The 26,458-nt window shown below is 51.1% G+C and overlaps 2 protein-coding genes and 2 non-coding genes across 15 annotated transcripts; 3 read left to right on the top strand and 1 right to left on the bottom strand.

The window, feature by feature from the left end:
- The first annotated feature begins 1,659 nt into the window (after nt 1-1,659).
- On the top strand, nt 1,660-22,085 carry AGBL5 (AGBL carboxypeptidase 5). Of its 12 annotated transcripts, XR_006654332.3 has the most exons (17): nt 2,860-3,357; nt 3,711-3,801; nt 4,486-4,746; nt 4,964-5,135; nt 5,457-5,620; nt 6,200-6,377; nt 6,653-6,831; nt 7,237-7,693; nt 8,177-8,346; nt 8,683-8,818; nt 9,505-9,704; nt 11,106-11,320; nt 18,727-18,882; nt 20,137-20,249; nt 20,545-20,591; nt 21,058-21,188; nt 21,752-22,085. XR_006654332.3 is itself a non-coding variant. In XM_045189247.3 (16 exons), exons 3-16 carry the CDS (start codon nt 4,532-4,534, stop codon nt 21,756-21,758), a joined length of 2,493 nt encoding a protein of 830 aa, XP_045045182.2. In that variant the 5' UTR covers nt 2,858-3,357; nt 3,711-3,801; nt 4,486-4,531; the 3' UTR covers nt 21,759-22,085. The 12 variants fall into 12 exon arrangements, 9 of the variants coding, with proteins under 9 accessions (XP_053780470.1, XP_053780472.1, XP_045045190.2 ...); XM_045189247.3 differs by lacking the exon at nt 20,545-20,591 and having other exon boundaries at nt 2,858-3,357; XM_053924494.2 differs by lacking the exon at nt 20,545-20,591 and having other exon boundaries at nt 21,559-22,085.
- Nucleotides 2,341-2,429, top strand: TRNAY-GUA (transfer RNA tyrosine (anticodon GUA)). The gene is given in 2 exon segments: nt 2,341-2,377; nt 2,394-2,429. It is a non-coding gene; the product is annotated as a tRNA-Tyr (tRNA).
- TRNAA-AGC (transfer RNA alanine (anticodon AGC)) lies at nt 2,783-2,855 on the top strand. The gene has a single exon. It is a non-coding gene; the product is annotated as a tRNA-Ala (tRNA).
- Nucleotides 21,940-23,251, bottom strand: OST4 (oligosaccharyltransferase complex subunit 4, non-catalytic). The gene is made up of 3 exons (XM_024553014.4): nt 23,094-23,251; nt 22,853-22,990; nt 21,940-22,186 (listed from the first exon to the last, which is right to left on the bottom strand). The coding sequence occupies exon 2, from the start codon at nt 22,987-22,989 to the stop codon at nt 22,876-22,878; it is 114 nt and encodes a 37-aa protein (XP_024408782.2). The 5' UTR covers nt 22,990; nt 23,094-23,251; the 3' UTR covers nt 21,940-22,186; nt 22,853-22,875.
- Nucleotides 23,252-26,458: the final 3,207 nt, after the last annotated feature.

Genomic DNA, 26,458 nt, shown 5'->3' with positions numbered 1-26,458 from the left:
ATTTTTTTAATTGATAATATGCTCAGTGAATGCTATCATTGAAATTGATATAATGTTTCTGGGAATTAATTTGGTAATATCAAAAGATTTAAAAGTTTCATACTATTTTACCAAGTAATTCCATATCTAAAAATATATTCAGACTTTGCATAGTTTTGTAATATTTATCAAAATTATGTGAGGTTCCCAAATATGTAAAAATAATAATTTCAGAAGATTAACAAAAACTATATATATATTCTGGAGAATAGAAAAGTTAACAAAAACATGGACAAAGATTTATGTTCCAGAACATTTACTGTAGGAGTATAAACAATGAAAATTTGGATATAAACTGACAATAAGACGAATATGTTTAAAAATTGTGGTAAAACTAAAGGATGAGAAATGGCAATTCAAATGATTCCAAATAACCTGTAATGACATAATAAAATGCCTGTAATTAATTGAGCTTAATTTATCAAAATATCAGCTATAATAAAAAATACAGAAAACAAGTATTGACAAGGATGTGGAGAAATTGGAGCCCTCCCACATTGCTGGTGGAAATGTACAATGGTTCAGACACTGGAAAACCATCTGGCAGCTCCTCAAAGAGTCAAACATATAATTACCTCGAAAACTAGCAATTCCACTCCTAGATATATAACCAAGAGAAATGAACACATGTATCCACATAGAAACTTGTACACGAATGTTCATTAAACCATTATTCATAAAAGCCTAAAGATGGAAATAGCCCAAATGTCCATCAAAACAGATGACTGGATAAACGAAGTGGTACATCCATACAAGGGAATAGTATCCAGCCATCAAAAAGGAGGTGATACTGATACAGGCTACAACTTAAAGTCTCAACATAAGTGAAAGAAATCAGATATAAATGGTCACATGTTTTATGATGTCTTTTCTATGAAATCTCCAGAATGGACAAATCTATACAGACAGAAAGCAGATTGGTGGTTGCCAGGGGATGTTGGTGGGGAATAATTGCTTAAAGGGTACGGATTTTGTTCTAGTTTTGAAACGAGAGAGGTGGTAATTTGCACAACATCGTGAATGTATTAAATGCCACTGAATTGTCCATACTTTAAAGTTGTTAATGGTGTTATGTGAATTTCGCCAAAAAAAAATAAGAAGCAACATAAATATGTTCTGCTTCCCAGCTCTCTTCCCAGCCCTGACCCCTCAAAAAAAAAAAAAAAAAAAAAGAGTGCTGAACATCCCAAGCTAACGCTCCGGGACAGCAACAGAGCAAAATTAAACCAAGATGTTAACCTCCTGCTTTGTGGGTGGGCGCGTGTGGTGCTCAACGGCCTCACAGACCTCGGATTTAAAGCTGAGCCTAGGAGAACCCATGAAATGTCGGGAGTCGCGAGGGGCTCGAAATCATCACCTGGATTTGCCCAGGGCATCGTGACTCCAGGTTGCACAGGCGATTGGCCCCAGAACTGGAAATGGAGGCCAGGTCTCCCCGCACATCGACCCCACCAGCAAGGCTTCACAGAAGAGTTGGGCTTTAGGTTGTTTTTTTTATTTTTAAAGCCCGGGAGCTTCTAGTGGGCAAAGGATTACGGGCTGGCTTTGCAGGTCCCTGGAGAGAGGTTGAGGTGTGAGCTGGATAGGGGCGGGGCCAGGTGGCTAAGGCCCTGCCCCAGGGCCCCTCTCTCCTCCCGCCCCCTCAGTCCGGCAGCGCGGGGTTTCGGCGCGGCGGGATCTCGCTCTTCCTGCAGTCCTCGATCAGCTCCGTGGTTTGTATTTTTCTTGCCTTGGTCAGGATGGACAGATCCTGACAAAACGTTTGTTAATTGACTGAACGAATGCACTTCACATCAGGAAAACAGTAGGATTTTATTGGCGTCCTCGGAGAAAACGAAGGGAAATGTGGAGCAGAAATAGCAAAAGCAAGCCGTCGGAGCCGCAAACCCGGCTCGCACTTTGCAATTGCAGAGCAAGCGCGCGTACTGGGCCCGCTGGTCAACGCTGCCCAGAAGCTCAGGGTTGCGGACGGGATCTCTAAGCGTCAGCAATCCTACAGAAGCCACTGAGGACAGGGGAGGGGCGGGGTGGCGGGTGTCTGTGTATTGTTTGGTATTGTAGAAAGCAGGGAAACGGAAGGGAAGTGTATTGCCCGTATTTCCTCCATCTAGGGTTGGGAAGCGGGTGCTTTGCTCGCACTATTGTCTCCGACTTGCTCTGTTCCGTGTGCCCTGGAGGGGCTCGGCCGGGTGAAGCTTCTTTAGAAGGTGGCGTCTGGGCTCTAGAAAGTTCTGGAGATCTAGCTTATCGAGCCCTTGGTAAGTATTAGAGGGCAGCCGGCAGAGCGGAGGATCAGCGGGGCCTTCGATAGCTCAGTTGGTAGAGCGGAGGACTGTAGTGGACGAGCTGTGGCAATCCTTAGGTCGCTGGTTCGATTCCGGCTCGAAGGACTTCGTAGCTTTCTTTTTTCAAACTTCCACTTAATTCAGTCCCCTCATGGGAGAAAAAGGCAGACTGAATTTGCGAGAGTCGCCGATGTTCGGTAAAATATATATGTAATAAGTAGTCAGGGTACGTACAGTACAACTCTCTTGTGGGTTAAATGCAGAAATATTCACATGTGTTTTAACTTAAACAAGGCTTTATTACTATGGCTTACGTGTGGTTATTCCTGCTTTTTAAAAGTTTTGCCCGTGATACCGCTGTACTCTGGTGTTAAATATCCTGAATTTTCGTTGGTGTGTCGCTTAGTACACAGCTTGCAACAGCCTGTAAGGTAGAGGGAAGGAACAGAGACCCAGCCGGGGGATTAGCTCAAATGGTAGAGCGCTCGCTTAGCATGCGAGAGGTAGCGGGATCGATGCCCGCATCCTCCACTCGGTTTTTGCCCACGCGTTAGAAGATCTCTGATCAGCGCGAAACCCGCCGAACCGGCTGGGCGTTTGTAATACGGAGGCACGGCAGGCAATGATCCCTTTCACACACTGTCCTTTTTATTTTGAAGGTAAGTCCTTTCCAGTTTACTTCCCGGTCATGCTGCGTTTCCCTCCTCCCCACTGGCAGGCTGTTAACTATCTTCCGAGAGACGCGGGCGGAACCCTTCTGCCGTGCCGAGCCCCCAAACGGCACTGGCTCTAGCGCCGGTCCGCGTGCAAGGGAAGCCCTGCGCACTGGCCAATGGCAGCGAGCTTTACTGGGCGGGTAGCCAGCTGTACTTGCGGCCAATAGGCGAGAGACTTCTTGTTTCCTGGCAGAGCGGGGTCCCGGCACCGCGGCGCTTGGGTTTTGTTTGGGTCCTGGGGAAAGGGCCCGGGTGCCGGGGCCCGAGGTGGCGCCTCGCTAGCGGGAGAGGGAGCGGGATCACCGGCCCAGAGAGAGGTGAGGGGCTCCGCGTGGAGTGCGGGCCCCGCCCGCCCCGGCGCCGCCCCCTTCTGTGCCCTTTCAGCCCCGAGCCCCTCTGGAATCCCACCCCGCCCCTCAACTCAGCTTTCCCGGCCCCACCCCCACTCCGGTGGCCTCACCTCTGACCCCTGTTCCCGGCCTCCTCGCCCTCCCTCTACTGTGAGTCTTCATCGACCCATTCCATCCCTCCATACCCCACCCTGTCCAGGGCCAGCTGGGTCCTTCAGAGTTGAGGGTCGAGAAGTCACCTCCCTGTCCCAGGTGGGTCTCGACCAGCCACTTTTTGAGGGGTACTCACAACACCCATTATTCACCCCCCCACCTACCAGAGTAGCCTGTTCAGGGACTCCAGTGCTTACAGGGCTGGAGAAGGGTGGAAACAGACCTGTGCGCTAATTGGAATTGAGCTGCAGTCTCTAGGTGAGCAAGTGGCTTCTGCCCAGTTTCCTTTGGCTTGTCAGAGGCCACACTTTTCTAGTTTTTTCCATAATAGACATAGGGTAGTAACAAAAAAGGAAAAACCAGCCCTTCCAGGGCTCAGGGGAACAACAGAAGAACGCCTGGTCAGTACTTGTGAGGACAAAGGGGTGGAGACAAGAAGCTGCCCATTCAAACTTAGAAACTTGGTTCTTTCCCCTCTGCTTTGCTGGAGAGTGGGGGGCAGGGAGGGGGCGGTGCAGTCTAGGCAGCAGAGATCCCCGATGGCCTCTCTCAAAATGGCCATGTGTTGTGGTGGGTGTATCAATATCTTAGCTAGGATTGGGCAGTCTGACCTCCCTAATTATATTTTCTAATCTTTGGGCTTCAAAGAAGCTTAGAGTGTAGTATGTCTTAGTATTTCTCTCAACCTAGTTAAGCCACTGAATATTTCATTTTGGAATAGCCAAGCTGTAGTAAAACTGAGTCCTTTTAGGTCAGTTGTAACCCTTAGTGTGGAGACAGAATACTGCTTGGCCTTTACTGGAAGACCTTTTCTGATGGGGGGAGAGCCTCTTGCTTCATAAGGCACTCCGTAAGAGTAGCTCTCATTTATCTGGAGATACCCAAAACGCTTGTTGTCATTTCTCCTCCCTCCCCTCCCTAACCCGTGCCCGTTTTCCCCAGCTCTCAGGGCCAGAGTGCAGCAGGAGGATGCGTTCCCAGCCCCGCCATGGAGCTGCGCTGTGGGGGACTGCTCTTCAGTTCTCGGTTTGACTCGGGGAACCTAGCCCATGTGGAGAAGGTGGAATCTGTGTCTAGTGATGGGGAAGGAGTAGCAGCGGGGGCATTAGCCCCCACCAGCAGCACTGCCTCTTCCCCTGACTATGAGTTCAACGTGTGGACCCGACCAGACTGTGCTGAAACAGAATTTGAGAATGGGAACAGGTAAGAGGAAAGTAAAGGAGGGTGGAAGAAGGAACAGAGAGCTGATGTCCCTGTCCCCAAACCCATGGTCAGCCCTTTGACTTACAGTTCATAACAACATACCACCCACCCTTCCTTCTCTTCCTGCCCTCCTCCCTCTCTCCTTACTACTCTCCTGCTCGCCCTCTCTCCAACCCTCTCAAATACAATGACCCGTCTCTCCGACTCTGGCCTTCAGGTCATGGTTTTACTTCAGTGTCCGGGGAGGATCTCCAGGGAAACTCATCAAGATCAATGTCATGAACATGAACAAGCAAAGCAAGCTGTATTCCCAGGGCATGGCCCCCTTCGTGCGTACACTGCCCACCCGGCCACGCTGGGAACGCATTCGAGACCGACCCACCTTTGAGGTAAGTTGTCCATGAGGAGGAAAGAAAGCCTTGGGTGCTAAAAGTAGAGGAGGGAAAGGGAAGAGGACTCAATACTGAGCACTAGGCAGACAGGACCCCGCGTTTTGTTACCAGCTTCCCTGCAGCGCTAGCAGGGGTCCACGATGAGCCCCTGCCTCAGGAAACCTCGAAGGAGCTGGCTGTCACACAGAAAGTCTCAGAGGGAGGGGAGTTGGTAAATGGGGTGGGGGTGTGAGGTCAGTTCTGGTGACTTCAATGGGATCTTTGTTCCGACACTGATGGCTTGTTGCCCCCCTCCCTCCTTCCTCCTCTGCTGCTCAGATGACAGAGACGCAGTTTGTGCTATCCTTCGTTCACCGTTTCGTGGAGGGCCGTGGGGCCACCACCTTCTTCGCCTTCTGTTACCCCTTCTCGTACGGTGACTGCCAGGATTTGCTGAACCAGCTAGACCAGCGCTTTGTGGAGAACCACCCTACACACAGCAGGTGCCAGCCCTGTTCTTACTCCTGCTACACACTCCTGGACCAGACAGCACCTCTGCTATTTCTGGAACTTGCCCTAAGAGCCCTGAACCAAAACTTCATTAGTTCTTTTCTCTGTACAGAATGTGGGACTTTGGGTACCTTTGACAAATATATTTCTGTGTAGCCTTGTTTTCAGCATACCGCCACTTACTCTCTACTCACCCACCTGTCCAGTTCAGGCCCTTAATACCCCAGCTCCCGTCAGTTATCCAGAATTTGGCCAGCACTGCCATTGCTCAGCACACCTTTGTTCTGTCCCATGAAGGGCAACTCTCTTTGCCTGTGCAAAGTAATCTATCCTACAGAGCCATAAACTGGGGCGGGGGGTTGCAGAGACAAGTTTATCCCATCCTATACTCAGCATTCTAGCCTGTGAGTGTGCACCCAAATCCTCAGCCTCCTCTAGCACTGTCAGGAGCTGTAAGGCTCCAAAGGTCAGGGTGAAGTACCAGATCCTACAAATCCTGGGGACAAAACAAGGCTCATCTATTGCTAAGACTTTAGGGACTTCAACTGGCTTAATGATTTTTACCCCTATAGCCCCCTGGATACCATCTATTACCACCGGGAGATCCTTTGCTATTCTCTGGATGGACTTCGTGTAGATCTGCTAACAATCAGTTCCTGCCATGGGCTTCGAGAAGATCGAGAGCCCCGTCTAGAGCAGCTGTTCCCTGACATCAGTACCCCCCGGCCATTCTGTTTCACAGGCAAGAGGGTGAGTGGGAACAGAGTAAAGGTAGGACCCTGACCTGCCCCTAGTCTGGGCACTGTCGATAGTTTAAGGCCTCGTTATCTCCAGGCCTCTTAGACACAGCCTCTGCCTGCATCCTGGGACAAGTGTGACAACTGCCACTCCACTTTACCAACTCAGCCAGCTGGAAATCCAGTGGCTATTCCTGCCTCATCCCACCCCCAATCCCCCGCCCTCAACCCTGTTCCGGTGGAACTGAAGTATAACTGACCTAATGACTGCTCTCTTCTCTGCGCCAGGTATTCTTCCTGAGCAGCAGGGTACACCCTGGGGAGACGCCGTCTAGCTTTGTCTTCAATGGCTTTTTGGACTTCATCCTTCGGCCTGATGATCCCCGGGCCCAAACCCTACGTCGCCTCTTTGTCTTTAAGCTGATTCCCATGTTAAACCCCGATGGTGTCGTCCGGGGCCACTACCGGTGAGAAGCCTCCCTGACCTCTCTGGGCTGGTCCAGGCTCCCTCATGCCCTGTGTCTCAGTACTGTCAGCCTCTCAGTGACCTCCTCCTGTGTCCCCAGCCCTCTTTGTACCCTAACAGGAGCAAGCCCGTGTAACTGTCCAGTGACCCGAGAAAGAATGGGATCCCATCTAGTGGCGCACTCTGGGAGGGGCGGAGCTAGAATAACGCAGGTCCATCTGGGAGCTGTCTGTAGGTTTTGATGCAAGAGCAGTAGCAGGGCGAGGAGAGGGCCTGTCCACAGTTCTTTCTTTCCTAAAGCAATTTCAGCCTCTCATTTTATAACTCAGTCTCCTAGAGTGTCCTTTTCTAGCCCACGGGACCCTGCTGTAGGGAAACAAGTTCCAAGCTCTTTGTCTCCCCACAGCACAGACTCGCGTGGAGTGAATCTGAATCGTCAGTACCTGAAGCCTGATTCGGTCCTGCACCCAGCCATCTACGGGGCTAAAGCGGTGCTTCTCTACCACCACGTGCACTCCCGTCTGAACTCCCAGAGTCCCTCTGCGCAAGAGCACAGTCCTCATCTCCCTCCTGACGCTCCCCTTTCTGACCTTGAGAAAGCCAACAATCTCCAAAATGAAGCTCACCTTGGGCGGTCATCTGATGGGGATAATCCTGAAGCCTGGACACAGACTGAGCCAGCAGAACCGAAGGACAACAGTGGGTGGATTATGCCACAACAGCCCACTGAGGCTGAGCAGCCAGCCCCCGGCACCATCCCCCCCACAGAGAGTGGGGTTGCTTACTATGTGGACCTGCACGGACATGCTTCCAAAAGGGGCTGCTTCATGTATGGAAACAGCTTTAGTGATGAGAGCACCCAGGTAGGAATCCGCAGAATTGGTTGTGCGTGTGGGAAGTGTCACAGGTTAGGAGATAAAGGTTAGGCCGTGAACAGAGGGGAGGTGACCTTCTGGCAGGAAGGCCCATGGCTGCAAAAGGTGGACAACTTCTGAACAAGCCTCAAAGGGCCAAGAAGGGATGGCACTGGGGCCTATTACATCATGACCTTGCAAGAGTGTCACACTGTCGGCATCGTAGTCTTTTCTAGAGTTTGGGAAACCAGGGGAGAAGGAAAATTTTGCATTATTGGAGAGAAGAAGCTCAGAGCTTAAAAAGAGGTAGAATTGCACCTTTCCAACACCTGGAAATAATGTCAAACATTCCGTGAGAATTCAAGAAACGCTTCTACTGCTGATGGTTGTGAAGGTATCTAAGTCACACGGCCCCATGCTTGCCATCTCTTCCTTGCCCTCATCCCTTCTTTCTCTGGTCTCTTCTCAGTTCCTTTTTTCCTCCCCAAACAGGTGGAAAATATGCTGTATCCAAAGCTCATCTCCTTGAACTCAGCCCACTTCGACTTCCAGGGCTGCAATTTCTCAGAGAAGAACATGTATGCCCGAGACCGCAGAGATGGCCAGTCTAAGGAGGGAAGTGGCCGAGTTGCAATCTACAAAGCCTCAGGGATAATCCACAGGTTGGAAGGAAACTCGGATACGGTTGATGAAGTCGCTTCCCTAAAGAAAGCGATACCCAGTCTAGGAGGTCTGAGGGTCAGGGGACGGCCCAAGTCTCCTCAAAAGGCAGGCCCGCAGTTAGCGTTATTGGTGTTAGTCTGGGACTCTGCCTTTCTGGGACTTCCTGGGTATGTGACACAGTGCTGAGGTCAGTTGCTGGTCATTAGAAATTAGGACTTTCTATTTTTGTCCATTTTTTTCCAAATGACTGCCTTCTTAGACCACATAGGCCGTCCCCCATAGCTCTGTCCTGATCCTGCCCAGGCGGGACACTGATAAGGGTCTCTGTGTCCTAGCTACACACTCGAATGCAACTACAACACTGGACGCTCAGTAAACAGTATCCCTCCCGCCTGCCATGACAACGGCCGCGCCAGCCCCCCGCCCCCGCCGGCTTTCCCCTCCAGATACACAGTGGAGTTGTTTGAGCAGGTATGAACACAGGGGATAAATGGGGAAGAGGACACCCTCAAAGACTGGAAAAGCCTTCGCTCCTGCTGCCTGACTCCTAGGTCCCCTGGAGAGAGGTTTGCCACTGTCGCCATCGCACTGCGGTGGTTACTTTCTCAGCTCACAGAAGCAGGCCCCTGACTGCACTAGTACCGAGAGCATGGTGGGCACTCTTCCTGACACACACACACACACACACACACACACACACACACACACACACCCATGCAGAGAACACTCTGGTATGTCTAAGTCAGATTCTTGGCCTCTGAGCTTGTCTTCCTTACGTTGGGTTAGTTTGCTCCTGGCTAAAATCACCCCCTCTACAGTGGTCTTGGTGGTCCCCGGTGTCCTAGGGCACACAAGAGTAGTAGAAAGAGCTGTGGGTTATAGAGAAGATCCAAGTGCCTTCTGCTGGGACACCTTCCTGGTGCCAGCCAGACAGCACACCTGCCCCAGCTCATAATGGATGAGGGCCCCCAAATGAACAGTAACCAGGAAGTGACTCTAAATCCACTTGTGATGAACAGCCTGAGCATAAAAGTGAAAGGGCACCCATTGAACAAATTGGAGGTCTGGCCTCCTTCCCTTCCACTGTGCTGTGCACCCCCCTCCCCAACACAGCAGCCTTGGTTGGAGACACCGAGCCAAACCAGACTCCCCCACAGGTGGGACGTGCTATGGCCATTGCAGCCTTGGACATGGCGGAGTGCAATCCGTGGCCCCGCATTGTGCTGTCAGAGCACAGCAGCCTCACAAACCTCCGGGCCTGGATGCTGAGACATGTGCGTAGCGTTCGAGGCCTGAGCAGCACTGTGAACGTGGGTGTCAAGAAGAGAGGCTCTCGAACTCCACCCAAAACTAACAAGTAAGACCAGCAGGGTGGAAGGGAGAAAGGATGTCAGAGTGGAACGGGGCTCTAGAGCAAGGAATTCCCAGGGATTTGTGTTCCTTACCCACTTCCAAAAGGACCACATATTTTCAGAGTCAGTTCAAATTAGTAAGATGAGTTCATTTTTTGAGAACGGGATCCTCTTCCTTTTTACTTGGAACTATGTACGAGGTCTGTCCAGAAAGTATCCAGCCGTGTACTATGAAAAATAGACATTTATTGACAAAGATACAAGAAACACTGTACACAGAACGATGACACCTCAGTCCCCTTAAAAGCAGGCACCCTGGGACCTCACACAGTTCTCCCAATCACCATCAGCTGCCCTGTCATATTTTCCTGTATCTCATTGATGGTCTGAAGTCTCTTCCATTTCAAAGGTGATTTTAGTTTGGGAAAAGCCAGAAGTCACAGGGTGCCAAATCTGGGCTGTAGGCAGGGCTGAGTCACCTGGGTGATCTGATGTTTCGCAAAAAAAAAAAAAAAAAAAAAAAAAATGCACAAGGCTTGACACATGAGCGGGTGGGTACATTGTTGTGATGAAGCTGCCAGTCCCCATTTGCCCACAGCTGAGGCCTTCTGAATCATCTGAATAGTTTCCTTGAAAAAATGTTCAAGCTTAATGCAAAATTTGATGCAGACTGGTTGTTCTACTCAGTCATTTTAAATGTGACAGCCACACAGTACACATGCCCACTCAACGGTGCCTCCTACCACCCCACTGACTAGTACAGTGAAGTCATCATTTTTCACACATGTGTATTCCAGTCCAGTCTCCTTGGCTGCCAGGCTACATCGATATGCAAACTGTTCTCATTATATTAACAATGGCTGGACTTTTTCTGGATATTGTATATTAAATATACAGGTAACTCTACATCTTTAAAACTCGATGCCATATGGTTGAGAGACTCAAAAGAGAAAATTAAATTGGGTAGAGACTTGGGATGTTTTCCGGACAGACCTCATACTTCCTGGGTATCTGACATCAGGCTAGGGGTCTCCATGCTCCAGAGCCCTGCGCAAAGTCAAACAGCGGCGCCGGGGGCAGGGCTCGGCTGCCAGTGCTGGTGAATACCTGGTTAAGGGGTCCAAAGGCCAGCACCAAGGCAATGAGGGAGGAATCTACTGGGAGTTCAAGCTGCCCAGGGATGGCCCTCTGGCTCTCGGTATATTTTCTGCAGGAGCATGTATATATGAACAAGAGCTTCTAGGCATTCTTGAGGTCAGCAGGTGTGCCCAGGTTAGATACCTTGTACATCAACAAGAACTCTTCCCTTCTCCCTTGGACTGAGTTTCTGTGCCTTTTCACCCCAGAGGTGAAAGACGGGACACAACGCCCCAGCCCATGGTTAACTATCATGTGCTTCTTTGCAGTGGTTTGCCTGTTTCCTGCTCTGAAAACACCCTGAGCCGCGGGCGAAGTTTTAGCACTGGCACGAGTGCTGGTGGGAGCAGCAGCAGCCAGCAAAACTCTCCGCAGATGAAGAACTCCTCCAGCTTTCCTTTTCATGGCAGTCGGTCTGCGGGGCTGCCAGGCCTGGGCTCTAGCACCCAAAAGGTCAGCCACCGGGTGCTGGGCCCTGTGAGAGGTAAGCTAGTCTGGGAGCCCCTGCAACAGGTGTTCAGTTGTTTGGGGCATTGTTGGGGAAAGTGAGAGCTTGAAGATACACACTTGGACTGGTGCCAAGGAGTGAATCAATAAAACTAGTTTGTAGCAGAATTTGCAGCCTTTCCTGCGACCTTGGTGTTCCCTGCGGCATGAGCTCCAGAGCAGTGTTGTGTGTGGCACAGGCGGGTGTCCTGGGTGTCTACGCTTTAGCACATGCTGGGAGACGGGAGCTTCTGAGCATAAAACACTAGCGGAAGCAGGGCCCGTAGAAACATGGAGCCCCCACTTCCACGCCAGTGCCAGGCTGTCTTGTTGAAGGAAGTATAAGGAAATGCCCTCACAGCTCGAACTGCAGCAGTGTAGAATGATGGAGAACCCTATCCCAGGTCCTATGAGCTGCAATTGTTCCTGGTTTCAGAGCCTGTTCATAAAGTGTTATGAAAAGGACTCCAACTTGTCCAAAGAAAAAGGGAACTACAGACAGATTCTGTTGTCGGCTTAAACGCACCAGGCTAGCCTCTTCCAACAGTGGCCACGATTGCTCAGCTTGGCATCAGTAGCCCTAGTTTGGTCTGATGAGACCCTGCCTGATAGGAGATTCTGGATCACAGTGTATTCCAGAAACAGAAGGTTCTTTAGGGAAAGAGGAGGAAAGGACTGTGGAGCCATTTCTCAGGAGTGACCAGACCGTGGGGGGCAGGAGGCTGGTGCAGCGCCACCTGTGGAAGCACACTGAGCCACTGGTCGGCGTTGTATGCAGCTTCCGGGCTGCAGAAGCCTTGCCAGAGTACCAAGGCTTGTAAACTGTTAAGCTTTCCTGGTCTCCAAGCTGCACTCAGCCTTGTTAGCACTTCCTGCTCCTCAGCTTTGGGTGCAGACCAGCAACAGGCACTGGCCGTTGCTGTGGACACTGACTGCACTAGTCAGAGCACCCACAGAGGAGAGGGCGGCGGTCCTTCCCAGCTCTGACCAGGCCGATGTTCGACCTGCAACGTGCATCATAGCCACCTCGGCTTATATTCTAGGTCCCACTCCTTGAGATTCTGTCTTCACTGGAAAAGGGCACTTTCGCATACTGTGTTTGAAGGAGCAGTAAAGTAATAACAGTGCCTTATATTTAAGTGACACCAAATGGTGAACAAAACAGTATCACATGTATTTAATTTAGCCCTCACAAGGTCCCTGTGGGATGCGTTTTTTCCAATGAGGAAACTGAGGCTGTTTGATGGTGACGTGTCCAAGGCTGCCAGCCAGTAAGTGGCAGAGTTGTTCACACTTAGGTTTTTCATGCCCCGGTATACCCGAGTTTCCCATCTTAAATCTGGATAAAGTTTTTTTTCTTCTAATTTCTCTTCCTCTTAACTCATAGTTCTGGGGAAGGAATATCAGCCCTGTAAATTCTCCTTCCCTTTCTACAAAAGGGAAACAGGAGAGAGCCTGCTCTGGGTCCTCACTGGAGGATTCTAGGCAGTTTTGAACACCCTCCCTGTTTCCCCCCCAATGCAGAGTGCTGTATTAAGCTCCTTGAGTGAGGGATATGAATTGTGTTTTACTTCCCCAAATAACAGAAAATAGGCATAGTCAGTACGAAGTAATTCCTAGTTGGCTGATTTGAAACTTAATAGGAGACAAAGGACAGCAAACACAACATAAAAGCATACACACATTGTAAACATTCAGGGGGCTTGGGGAGCCTCTCACAGATAAACACAAGAGCAATTAGCCAAAGAATGTTTAGTTGAGAAATGACTTTGACGAATGTGTGGCGATATGTGGTTGAAAAAAACATTCCAGAGATGAGACGGATAGCCAGGACCGGCGCTGCTGCGCAGAGGACAGAAAGCGTACTAGCTGGCTCGGGGCGCCAAGCCTTTTCCTGCAGAAGTCAGGTGGAAAGCGGTGGTGGGAGGAAGAAGAAATGTCTTGAAGACAAAGATTATGAGTTAACAAGACATGCGCACTTCTGAGAATGACGGGAACAAGAGACTTAAATTAAAACAAAAAGACACGTGAAAGAGCCGTCTGAACTGTACATATCGGGCAACGCAGAGAGGTGGAAGCCTTAGAGGGTTTGTACATGAGAAGACTAGCGCCTGTCCCAGGGTCCGGAAAGGAGAGATGAATGTACGCACTGGAAATGGAAGTGGCAGGGCTCAGTGATGTGGAGAGACACACACCCAGCTTCAGGGCTGCAAACTAAAGGAAGGGACCTCAGTGACTTTGGGCACTGCTGGGAGAAAAGGTGATGAGTCCGTCTCACTCAGACCTGTGTGGGTGTCACAGACTATATGTGGAGACGTTCTACAGGTAGAGAAGGGCCAAACTATGAACGGTGACATCGGGGTGGGACCTGGGGGTCCCCCACCTACAGGTGCAGGTAAAGCCAAGGGAGAAGCTATATTCCCTGAGGTGAATGAGCTTAGAAGCAAAAAAAGAGAACTGGTTTGAGTAAAGAGACCTCCCAGGGACTTGAATAAATATTTGTAAGAACTAAAAAAACTATGTCTCTAAAGTAAAGGGGTCAAGAAGAGGGTTGCTGATAGTACCAAACCAGGAATTCTCTGAGGAGAGGAAGGGTCAGATCCTGGGAATTTTGCCTCCGTGTTCACTCGGGCATCTGCTGGAGCTGCAGTTCTGGGGCTTCTTAAGTCCCCGCTACGACTCCAGGATGGGAGACTGGCCCTGGCTCGGGACAGGGATGCAGACTGCGGTGTCTGGACTTGGCGTCTTGAACCCTTGGAACAACTTATTCATTTGTCTAGTGTGATGCGTCTGTAGCATAGCTTTGTGACATTTCCTTTTTGCACACATCTGGCCCCTTGGCCCCTGCCACATCTAGACGCACCTGGTGCTCCAAGACAGGCAGGGCGCGCCCCTGAGGTCTAACCGTAAAGTGGCTGTGCTTTCCAAACCCCAAAACAGGGTTGCCACTTGATAAGGGTTCTTTTTGTCTTGTGAAGTTATTTATAAGGGAATTTGCACTGATGTATACAGAACTGTATCCCATTTAACTATACATTTAATCAGTGACTGTCCTTCATTGCGAGAACAAAACATGAGATTGGGCTATCCCGGAAATTTCAGGGAAGATTTAGGCGGCCCAGTCAGAAGCTGAAGGCAGAGGTTCAGGGGTCTAGCTTGACGGGCTCTGTCCTCAGAGGCTGGGGGATGACATTTTAGAAGCCCAGCAAGTAGCCAACTTGCAGTGAGCAGGAATGTTCCTGGGGCAGGAGGCTGGAGGAGACTCTGAGTAAGCCTGGACTCTTAGCGCCCCTGACCACAGTACCAGGACCTTCTTTACCTCCTTCTCCCCTGCTGCCAAAGAGGCTACGAGCTCCGCCTTCCCAGACCTGTGGTCAAGTTCCCATCCACTGGCTCAGAAGTGCAGACAGCATTAGCAGCAGTTGCTACAGAGGAGGAGGAGGGACAGGTCACTGGGAAATATCTAATATAATGATGGGGTGAGGAAGTCAAAAGTCTGCAGGGTACTAGAGCGATAGCAGATGCAAACAGAGCTCAAAGGAGGACCTGGGAGAGGGCAGCGAGGTAAACCAGCATCTCTTACTGGTTATGGATTGACAAAAACAGGGCGAGGACCAGGGGGAGGCCAGCGAGATGCCCAGAACACACAATCTGAGAAGGCACGTGCTCTCAGCTCAGGCAAGGGCCTCCTCACATGTGCACCCTGGATACGTTGCTTGCTCCAGATTAGTCCTGGCCCTGGATTCAAGGAGCAGTCTCAAAAACTGAAATGTATGCCCTGGCCCTCAAAGCCACCCAGTGGGCCACTGGGGTAGAAGCCCAGGGACTTAACGCTGAAGTCTTCAGTGGCCGTCCTATCACCGCTGCTCTCATTCCTCCCAGCTCTGGCACTTACCCCTGAGGTTACGGGAACCTTTTCCCAGCCTCTGTGATGCCTGAGCTCAGCTGACAGGCAGCGTTTGGTAGAGAAGCTAAAGTCCAGTGGTGGGTGGGGGTCCTTCAAGAAGTGAGTCAAAGGACACAGGAAGAGGGCCTCTCCACCATCACCACATCTATCTTGTCGTGCTAAACAAAAGCGTTGTGCTAAGTAGCACAGTCACACTTACTTGACGGCAGGAGACGTCTCCTAGCACACCCATCCATTCCCTCATCACCTAGCATCGTGCCTGGCACTACATGATCAACAGACATTTGCTGAGCAGATAAAAGGCAACAAGTTGGGAGGTGACTGAATGCTCGTCTCACCTTCCCACCCCTCCGGGGGCATACATCAGGTCTGCAGTCATCCCAGGGGTTCAGTAAGATCTGGGCTGCTACACCTAGGGGGAGTTCCCAAGATGTCTGGGGGGGATGATGCAGGACCTAAGCCCAAGTCATATAACTGCCCCTCCTAACTTTGAGGCCTTAGAAACCCACTCTAGTTCATACAATGCACAGGCCAGTCTGACTCCTCCTCTCAGGACTATCCGGCCACTCCCAAAATGGAACCTATAGCTGATTACCATAAAACATCACCTCATGCACTGGCTGCTGTGGCTCCGGCCTGCAAACCGAAAGGTGGCCGGTTTGGTTCCCGGTCAGGGCACGTGCCTGGGTTGCAGGCTGGGTCCCCAGCTGGGGGCATGTGAGAGGCAACGAATTGATGTTTCTCTCCTGCATGGAGGTTTGTCTTCATCTCTCCTTCCCTCCCTTCCCCTCTCTCTAAAAATAAGTAAGTTAAAATATATCATCTCACAAGCTCTGGAAGCAGAGCTGATCATGTATCACTCTTAAACCACTGTTTCTTTCACTCAGAACCAAGCAACAAGAGTTGGGGGCTCCTCCCTTTAATTCTTGTCTCTATGGGGACTAAGTAGGTCAAAAGCCAAAACGTGAGAAACGGCTGTGTGCTTACACTGCCAAGTTTACAGGCAGGCCTGGTCAGCCTCGAGAGTCTGTTAAGTTACTACTCGAAATGCTATCTTCAGATGCCTTCCACCTTCCAGATCAGGCTCCTCCCCTAAACCAGACCTTGTGTCCTATCCTGAAACTCTCCTGAGGAGCAGCACTCCTGAGTTGTAGCCTTAGTATCTTTCCCATGATCCCTACATTTCATACATTTTTTTTTTTTTTTTTTACATCATTTGCTTGTTTAGCTTTGTACCTTCTCGGGTATCACACAGTTTCTTATGAGAACCCACAAGTCCCAAAGGCTTTCGCCCATTCTTGCTTGTTCTTTCTCATCCTTTCTTGGGGCAGGCGAGGCTTCACCCCTTAGTATGTTTTCCACATGCTTCTGTGTATGGAGGGTTCTCGGGCCATCTGGAAACCTGCTGTTTCCCCCTTTATCGAGTTCATTACTTCTGCCTCCTGCACACTGTCACTTGGACATCACTGTGGCATCCCTGTCTTAACCAAAGAGCTACCCAGGCCTGGGCTCTACAGCATCTCCAAGTCACTGGCGGTGGGTAATGTGTTAGGTTATTTGACTGTGGTCTTGCATCTCTGACCTCTACTGTCTCACTGGCGTTGCTGTACCAACTCTTACTAGCCCCCGAAGTTCCGGCTGTTTTTTAATCTTGGCTATAGTCTTAGACGCTAATTGGTACCCAGCATCTCAGCAAACTGGAAGCTAGGGTAGCTTCCATCTTGAGATCTCTCCCTTTTTTCTAGTCCTTATTCATGTAAGTATCAATTATTTAAAAAATTGGGGGGACCTCCCAGAAGTTGCCTTATTACTGCCAGTTACTGCTCAGTGCAGCTAGATAAGATGAAGTTATTATCACCTACTTCTTAAGGTGGAGGCTTTTCACATCTAACATATGTTGCTTTGTTAGGTGTCAACTGGCATCCTGAAACTTCCATCAAATTCAGCTCCATGAATGTTAACAGCTCATTAAGTTTGAGAGCATTTGGCACCTGCTGTCCCTCTGTGATGAGGAAGGACCTGCCAAACCTGAAAGCCTTCCTACCCCGTCTAGTCACCATTTATGCCAGTGGGCCAGCACCTTTCAGGATCTGTAACAGTGAAGCTCTAGCCACAAGGGATGGACCAGAGAGCTGCCCCATAGGGTATAACCGCAGGCCCTTGGACAGAGATTACTGAGCCAGCTCGTCGTCTACAGTGGGTGTCTGCTATTTAGGTAAACAAAACATTTAAGGTCTTTTTCTGACAGGCACTGGGGTACGCAGTATTAGAGAAGGTCCCTAACCTCAAGAGACTCAAATTCTAGTTAGACTATCAGCAAACATTTATTGAGTACTTGGTGTATGCCAGGCACTATTTTAAGTCTTTTACATGTACTAACCTATTTAATTAAGGAGACAGAAACCATAAACAATTACTAGCCACGTGAACAAAGGACAATGAAGAGAGAGCAATGAACCCTACCTGTACTGTTCAAGGAGACCTCACAGAGGTGACATTTGAGATGGGACGAAATCCAAGGTTTCACAGGGAAGTAGACACTGCAGAGGAACCTCACGGCTAGTGGCCCCCGGGGTTGCAGCAGGGGGCGTGCAGGACCGCTCGGCATCCTGCTGGGGACGTGCAGACTGGAATCACCGTGAGCAGGATGCGAATGCTACGTGCAGAAGTTTAGGCTATCCTTTAAGAGATCTTCATTATCTCCCCCGTGTCTGAACTAAAATGACTTTTTTGGTCAGGTCTGTGTTTTAGAATAACAATTTCCGGCACCTGTGTAAAGGATGGATTGTAAAAAGGAAGAGACCAATGGGGTATTTTTTTCAAAAGCCTGGATTGACGAAAGACCTGTGTCTGGACATGGTCAATGGCAGGGGAGAATAAAGAGGGAATTCAAATGAAGGAAGAGGTAGAGAGGTCAATTGGGTTAAACACAAATCTCAATGTGAGGGAAGAGCTGAAAGATGAAACAAGGTCTCCAGCAGAATCTTCACGAACATAGGGAGAATAAAAAAAGGAAGGGTGGGAGAAAATGCATTTTGTTTGGGTCATGAAAGGCAGCCAGGTAGAAATGCCCAGTGGACAATTAGAACTACAGTGCAGGAGAAAGGGCTGAAGGGAGACTTGGGAGTTGAAAGTATGCTGAGCAGGACAGGACCAAGGAGAGACTCGTGGGCAGCCGCCACCAGCTAAGGGGCAGAAGGGTAGTTGAAGAGGAGCAGTTAGCGGGAAGAGGAGAGCCTAGGAAGCCAAGAAGAATGAACTGGTGGGTAAGCTCATTAGCTACAGAGAGGTGAAGCAGGATGAGGGCTGGTGGAGAACTGGGTAACAACAGGTATGAGAGGTCTTTCCACTTGTCTCAGATTTACTTCAGACAAAGGATGCTGGTGTGATGACAGGCTTGAAAACAGGCATCTTCTGACCAAGCACAGCTAGTGGGCAGTGGAGTAACAGTGCCTCACTTATTTGTCCTTTCATCTGCTTGCGTTCCTTCCACGCAGAGCCCCGAAACCAAGATAAGAGACGGCGACAGCAGCCACTAGCACACCGCCCTACTTCAAGCAGCCTGGCCCCATCCCCAACTCCAGCCAGTTCTAGCCCAGCCTCCTCACGCAACACGGGCTCCTGCCTACTGCCCAACTCACTCAGCATATCAGGTTGGTATGCACTGCCACTGAGATCTTGGTTGGCCAGCATCCTTCCTTACCACTCAGGGCGTACAGCAGGCTCCTGACTAGGCCTGAGGAAGGACCCCCCTGCAGCTCCATCACCACCTGACCTGGTCCTCTTTCTTGGCTTGCTGTAACACAGGCCACTCCAGACCAGGGGCATCAGTTATCTTACTAGATTATTAAACCCCTACCACCCACGCCCTTGTACAGGAAGCTGGAATTTAATGAACGTCTGGGTGTAATAATAGTTACCATTTACTGAGCGTTTACTCTGCGGCAGGCACTGCTCTAAACATATCTCACTTAATTCCCACTTTGACAGCTGAGGAAGCTCAGGACTTTTCCTACCTTATTCCAGCTCCCTGACTCCAAGAGCTAGGCAGCACTGACAGACGGCAGAATGACAGCAAGCGCAGGCTTCTCCCGTCATCACTGCCAACGTGTGACCATACCACCCACACAAAGCCTGGCCGCCCGCTCTCCTTTCGTTATTTCCCAGCTGTATAAACGACTGGACAAGGATGATTTCTAAGACTCCAGGCCAGCATCTTGTACTTCCCTCAGAGCCTGCTACCCCTAACCTGTTAACTCTGGTCACTGGGCAGCCCTCGACCCTCCTGTCTTGGGTACTGCTGACTTGATCTTTAAATGCTCGCATATCTGATTAGAACAGGCTCTAAGGTCTATAAATTCATAGCTCAGTTTGAGTGAGTTCTGACTCATGCTCTGATTCGTTGTTGCCTCACCCCTTGGACCAAACATACCAAGCTTCTCAACCAAGGGTAACCACCCCACCACCCCCGGCTGTTTGGTAATGTCTGGAGACATTTTTGATTGTTACAAATGGGGAAGGGGCAGAGGAAGAAATGCCACCTAGTGGGTAGAGGCCAGGGATGCTGCTAAACCCCCTACAATGGCACAAAATGTCAGTATTGCCAATATTGAGAAACCTTGATCTAAAGGAAGTTACCGCTTCTTTTCTATGGCCCCTGCCTGGCATCAGTTTTCTTTCCTTTCTTTTTTAAAGATTTTATTTAGTTATTTTTCGAGAGGAGAAGGGGAGAGGGAAACATCAATGTGTGGTTGCCTCTTGCACGCCCCCTACTGGGGACCCAGCCTGCAACCCAGGCACATGCCCTAGACTGGGAATTGAACCCACAAGCCTTTGGTTTGCAGGCTGGCACGCAATCCATTGAGCCACACCAGCCAGGGCTGATACCAGTTTTCTTTGTTCCCTAGGGAACAGCTGCTCATTCCTGTCCTCAGGGGACAAGCCAGAGGCTGTCGTGGTGATTGGGAAAGGTCTACTAGGAACTGGACCTCGAGTCCCCTGTATCAGGACCCGAATGCAGGTAACGTTGTCGGGTCTTCCCCTGCCCCCAGCATAACATCGGTGGCAGAGCCCAGCAAGGACCTGTTCGGCGGGGCAGCAGGCAGGAAAGTGCCCAGCACTGCTCTACCTGTCCCCACCCATATCAGAGAGCTGCTCTGGCGTCTGAGTGCCTGTCTGTCCAGTGTTCCCGTGCCCTTCAGCCAGGTCTCTTGCTTGCTTCCAACCCGCATTCCTGCTGGATATACCCCAACCTCAGCCTGCTAGTTTTGGCTTCGTCTGCCCCTGCCCTTAGCTTCTCCTCTCTTTCTGCCCAGACCTGCCCGAGGAGAGTTACCGCCAGGAGGGGTCCCGGATTCCCCAGGTAACACATCTGGTTGTTGCTCCTAGGAACAGCTGTGCCACCAACTCCGATTCAGTCCAGATCCCTGTGCTAGGTTGGCTAAAGTTGGGAATAGGCAGAAGGTGACTGGATGGGTGAAGCGTAAGCTGCTCTGGCCAGGCTGAGGCACAGAGACCCTAACGAAGATCTGCCACTCCCCCGTCTTTCTACACAGGACTTCTCTACTCAGCCAGATCCTGGCCATAGTACAGCCACCGAGGTTAAATGGCAGATCCTTTTGCCTCCCCTAGTTAAATAAGACTTGATATATAGTTATTACAGATTGAAACCAAGAGCCCTAGTATCCTGCCTTACCCTCTCAGCTAGGGCAGTGCCCAGGAATTCAAGGCCCAGTACCTGCACTGATACTATACCCTCACTCATGGAAACTCTAGAAGCAAACATATTCCTGGAAGAACCCAGCCTCTTAGCCCACCCCTGTCTACAGGCTAGGCCCAGGTCGGGCCGGGGCTCACCGCCGACTCGCAGAGGGATGACAGGCTCTTCGGGCCCCACATCCCCTACCCCCCGGACCAGGGAGAGCAGTAAGCCAGAGCCAGGACCCCGCTCGGCACCAGGGTGAGCACGAGGGTCCGGTCCCTCACCCCTCACCCCACCTCTTTCTACCCCTTCATTCTCATTTCTGCCATTCAGAATCATCTTTTTCCTTCCCTAGTCCCTCTGACCCCAACAAAACTAAATGTACTTTAAAAATCTAGTTCCCTGATTCCCCCTCCGCCCATCATGGCCTCAGTCTTCACTCCCACATACAAGAAAACAACTGTTAGGGTCTAAGGCCTGGGAGCTTGCTGGTTCCAGCATCAGAACACTGTGCAACAGTCACCCTGCCCGTCCTTACCCACCTCACTGCCCTCGTCCCCCAGCCCCTGGCTGCCACACCGGGAGCGGGCAGGCTTCCCAACCCTGACTCCTCTCTTCTTTGTTGCAGGCTGCCTCAAGCCGGGCCCCCGCGGCCCCACTCTGCCCCTGCCTTTTCTCCTACTTCCTGTAGCCCCTCTGACTCCCAGTCTCGGACTTGTTACAGCGGGGGGCCCTTGGGCCACCCGGAAGTTTGTTTTGTCCCTAAATCTCCCCCACTCACTGTTTCTCCCCGGATCTGATGCCTTGACCTTCATGCCCAGGACATAGCCACAAGATGGGGAACACAGTGAGAAATGTGCTAGTCCCCTCCCTCGGCTGCTGATTCCATGGGACAACGACAGCTCCTTGGAATGCCAGCCACACTGTTCTGAGGCATCGCAGAGCATCACCTTGAGACAGGACAAAGCAGGGAATATGCCACCCCTTCCCTCCCTCAACAGCACAAGACTTTGGGACCACAAAAAAATCTATATTTTTATATCGGGGGGAGGGAGTAGAAAAGAAAGCCCCTATACTGGGCCCTACTCAGTGGCAGCTTCTTGTTCCATAGGGTTAAGGAAGACTTTGAGGAAATAAAAGTTGTTTGGAAAAATCCAGGTGTAGTTGCTTTACATGTTGTGATGGGTAGAAGGGATGAAGTGAAGTGTGAAGGCCCCTCACACCCTCCATCTTGCCTCAGACTATTTCCTGGAACCCTAGAAAAGAGGGGGAAAGACCCGAGGTAAGGAAAACGCTGCAGCTTTCCTCCGGGGAAATCCTTCAGGGATCAACTCCCATCCAGCCTCCCCTGCTTTTTCCTTCTGACCCGCACTTCAGGTTTTGTTTCCAAGCCCTTCAGCCGCCCCCCACCCGTGCCCTCTGCTCTATGACTTGAGTCTACAGTCGCCATCCCTAAATCAGTGCCCCTTGCCCCAGAACATGGAACTCGAAGTCTGTATCTTTACAATCCCTTACACACAAAAATTTCTACCTAAATATAAGTCTAAATAACCTCGGAAAAGTGAGAACTATTTAAGTAAAGAGCTCAAATCCTCATTTGTGAATGGCATCCCCAGTTCCTTTATTCCTATCGGTGTCAGTGCCTCCTTGTACTCATTCCAACTTGGGCGTCTGGGGACCACCTGAAGTTGGGACTGAGGGGAATTAGGAGACCTACCCCATTCTAGCAGGAGAACAGTTTAAGGGCGAGGGCCAGGGCACTACAAAGCACTCCCTACTCTGTGCGGATAAAGGGGCCCGGTTCTGGATTTATCATGCGTGGCCCAACACTTTCTGATTTGAAGTTTCGATCCCTGCAGGCCCTGGCATGGCCTCGCCACTCCACTCTCCAGGGCCTGGGCGCTACAGCCCTGGACGGTTACCTGGGGCGGAGAAAGCGCCACTTTCATTCCTGCTTCTTGGGGTTGTTGACAGCCACGTAGTGATAGAGAACGACAAGCAGGAAGAGCGACACGCCCAGCATGTTGGCGAAAATGGCGAGCTGCACGTCCGTAATCATCCTGCAGAGAAAAGGATGGACTGAGCCTCCGACAGGGACCCGTCCTCACCTCCCTGGCCCAGCCACCATCAAATGGGCCGGGGGCCGCGCCTGCGTGCCCTCACCTGACCAGCGGGGCTCGATGCTCACACGGTCTGCACAGTAGCTCGAGGTAGGAGACCAGAACCGGAAGTTTGTTGCACCAGCTCTGTCCCAGGCCAGGCACTTCCGGTCGTGTGGCTCCGAGGGCTAGGTCTCTCTAGCCCTGCCCGTCTCGCCTGCTCCCCGCTGCGCAGCTCGAAGGGGGCTGGGTCTCCGGTGGTGCTGCCCACGGACAGCGTGCGCCGGCCCGCAAGGCACAGCTGGTTGCAGCTGGCTGCAGCTGGCGTGGCCGGGGATGTGGTTAATAACGCTGTGACCGCCTCCCCAGAGAGGAGGAGTGCGCTTGGGGGAGGGTGCGGCAGTAGGCCGGGCGAGAGGCTTGGCCCGACCTTAGACTTTGACCCCTCTTCCTGCCCTGACCCCCCGCGATGCTGCCCACCCTTCACTTCCCGCCCGGCCCAGCCAGGTGCTTCCTTTGGGCCCTGCCCTGAGGGTCCCCTCCCCGGCCCGGCAGAAGGGAGAGGGATGAGAGTCGGTGCAGAATGGAGATAGGGCTGGAGCAACTGGGTGCTCTTCTCAGACCAGTCTTTCTGCCCCACATCTAACAAGGGGACGGATCCTGCCTGTGATCTAACCGGTGCCTCCCTACCCTGCCTCCTCCTCACCACCCCACCCCCAGAGGTAGGCGTCGGAAATAGGGCGCACCCTCCTGAAATCTAAACCCAAACTTCGGGACTTCGGCCAAGTGGGAAATCACCCCCCCGGATGTTAGGGAGGGGAGAAAGGAGAAAGGGTCGTGGGTTTGGAGCAGAATGGGTCACGGAGAAGAAGGAAGAGAGATGACGGGGTAGATAGATATCCGAGGGTTTCTGGTGAGGGGACAGGCGCTCTGGGGCTGTACAACCCTCTGCCTAGCCAGAAACTGCTCCCCCTCACTCCTTGCTTTCCCTCAGTTTAGCCATAAAAGGGAACGGCGCTGAGCCAGGCGGGGGCCAGGGGCTGGGGGGCTGGGCTGGGCTGTAGCTCTGGAGCTGTCAGGGTAATGGAAGCCAGTTGCTTTGCGGTAGAGGGGGCCAGGACTCAGGGGACGCTTCTGCTTCTCGGAGCCAAAGAAAACTACAGGAGCTGCTATGGGGCTGGAACAGCCGGATCAGGGGACCAACGTGCCCGCTTGTATGCACAGTGAGCTTGGTACACTAGCCCAGTGTACACTAGGGTACACAGTGGCCCTCTCTGGCTGGAGACCGCCAGCAATTTGTCCTCCATGCTCCAGCCCAGTGACCCCTAAGCTCAGTCTCTGCCTTTAGTAGTCTGTAGTTCCCCTCACCTCCGCCACTCACCTCCAGCCCCCACCCAGTGTTTCCCAGAAGTTTCCTATTTAAATCCCAAGCCCATGTCTCCTCCACATAACCTTGAAACCCCAGAATGTACTTCCTCAGGTGTCCCTCAGTGATCAGTCTGTTCCAAGCTCTGTTCTGGGAGAGTGAGAGTCTAGGTCTTAAAGGATTACACATATTATGCTTCGCGTCTCCTGGAAACTTGAAGCAGATTCAAGTCAAGTTCGACCTCCTGTTGGAACACTACAGTAGACCCTGGAAAGCAGACTCTAGACTGCACAGGACCTGAGGCGCTTCAGATTTTCAAGGCTGTCCTGAAACCAGCTGTGCCAGGTGTCAAGTTTCCTAGACTGTGAAAGCTGAGGGCGCCTTCAGGATCATTTTATAAAGTAGGAAACTGAGGCTCAGAGGTAATTGATTTGACCAAGGTTCTACAACTGGTTAGAGACAGGGTCACCCGATTCTCTTCCATGCTGCATGTCACACTGTGGACTCAGTAGCTTATCCTGGGCCCGGGACAAGAGGAAAAGAATTTATTTTAGAACTGTCTAGAAATGGCCTTCATCTCCCAGAACTACCTGTGCCTAGGTCAGTGAGACTTTATCAGCCTTGAATGGGACATTTGGCCCAGTGGCTGGAAGAACTGAAATAAAAAATGGTCTCTAGGACCAAACTAGACTCAGCTAAGAACTAATAAAGCTTGAAAAAAGCTTGGTGAAAAAGTATGTGGGAAACGAGACAGGCAAAGCCCGTCTGCAGGGGTTGTTGTGTGATTGGTGTGACGTTTTCAAGTGAAAGCCAAGTTCAGAGTTAGACTCAGGAGAGAAAAAGCAACAAGACCTGGGAAAAGGGGGCTGGGCCCTGAGTCCAGGGCGGTTGGCACCTAAAGGACCGTGCCTGTAGGAAGGGCGGGAGGGAAAGGAAATGCATGCATTTGAGGAGGAGCAAGCTTGAACTCCCCTCTGGGTTTGCATGACCCAAGACCCAGTTCATACTTCCTTCTTTTTCCTTCCCAATATTTAGTCTTCTGACAGACGATGTTAGACATAAAATGTTCCTTACTGCTGGTGTCCCCTGGTCATCCCAGCCCTGGGCACATGAGCTCCCTGCTCAGACTGATGGTTGACTGAATAGAGTTAGTTCCGAGTACGGCCATCGGCACTAGACCCTCGGAGAGCCTATAAAATAGATACCGTCCTAGTGCTCCACGGACGTAGCCTGTTTTGATCTCAGGAATTCTTTGGAATCCAATGGCTTTGGTATCTGCCAATACCACCACCGCAGCTACCACACTGCATTCTCTCTAACCTTGGTCTCCATTGCACCCTGCTTGCCCAATACCCAGGGCCTCCCCAGCGAACCCAGAGCCACTGATTTATCTGAGATTTCACAAACATTCGTGTCGGTCTCTAGGTCTTGGCCCCTCATTACAGAACTAAAGGATGTGCGACCTACTGCAATTGTGTTTCAAAGCCAACATTTCTGACTTGACACACTTAAAATATAACAGATTTTTATTTTTAAAGACTTTATTTATTTACTTTTAGAGAGGGGAAGGGAGGGAGGAAGGGAGGCAGAGAAATGTGTGGTTGACCTCTCGCATACCCTCCAGGGACACATGGGCCGTACCCTGGGAATGAAACTGATGACCCCTTGGTTTGCAGGCCGGCACTCAATCCACTGAGCCACACCAGCCGGGGCAAGATATAACAGATTTTTAAACTTAAGGGGTCAGGCAAAGGAATGGGTGACAACTGGGTAGTGACAAGATGGCTGGGATGACTCTTCAGGTTGCCAGAGACCCCCTGAAGGGAGAGAAGAGGGGAAACAGCAGAAAAAGAAAACCCACAGCAGGAGCCAGGGCAACCTGTGGGGCAAGTGGTTGGCTTCCTGCCAGGGCCAGGGCCTAGAACTGATGCTGAAAGCTGAACTTTCCACTGGCAACAACATTGAAATCAGGGTCTCCTAGGACCACTTCCTTCACATCTCCCTGTGGGCTGATCCCCGCACCTCATAGCCACAGACTTCCATTCCTACGGGTTCAGTGCTCA

The sequence above is a fragment of the Desmodus rotundus genome, chromosome 5 (assembly GCF_022682495.2).
Source record: "Desmodus rotundus isolate HL8 chromosome 5, HLdesRot8A.1, whole genome shotgun sequence".
NCBI classification, from domain to species: Eukaryota; Metazoa; Chordata; class Mammalia; order Chiroptera; family Phyllostomidae; genus Desmodus; species Desmodus rotundus.
Note: the sequence above shows the minus strand (reverse complement) of the source record. Positions and strands in the feature narration are given on the sequence as shown.

What these genes read in the sequence shown, in the direction of transcription:
- AGBL5 (XM_053924495.1), top strand. Translation starts at nt 4,532, where the DNA reads ATGGAGCTGCGCTGTGGGGGACTGCTCTTCAGTTCTCGGTTTGACTCG. An exon ending in GTCGTCCGGGGCCACTACCG is followed by an intron (nt 6,832 to 7,236) that starts GTGAGAAGCCTC and finishes GTCTCCCCACAG; the next exon opens with CACAGACTCGCGTGGAGTGA. An exon ending in ACTCCACCCAAAACTAACAA is followed by an intron (nt 9,705 to 11,105) that starts GTAAGACCAGCA and finishes GCTTCTTTGCAG; the next exon opens with TGGTTTGCCTGTTTCCTGCT.
- OST4 (XM_024553014.4), bottom strand. Translation starts at nt 22,989, where the DNA reads ATGATTACGGACGTGCAGCTCGCCATTTTCGCCAACATGCTGGGCGTG.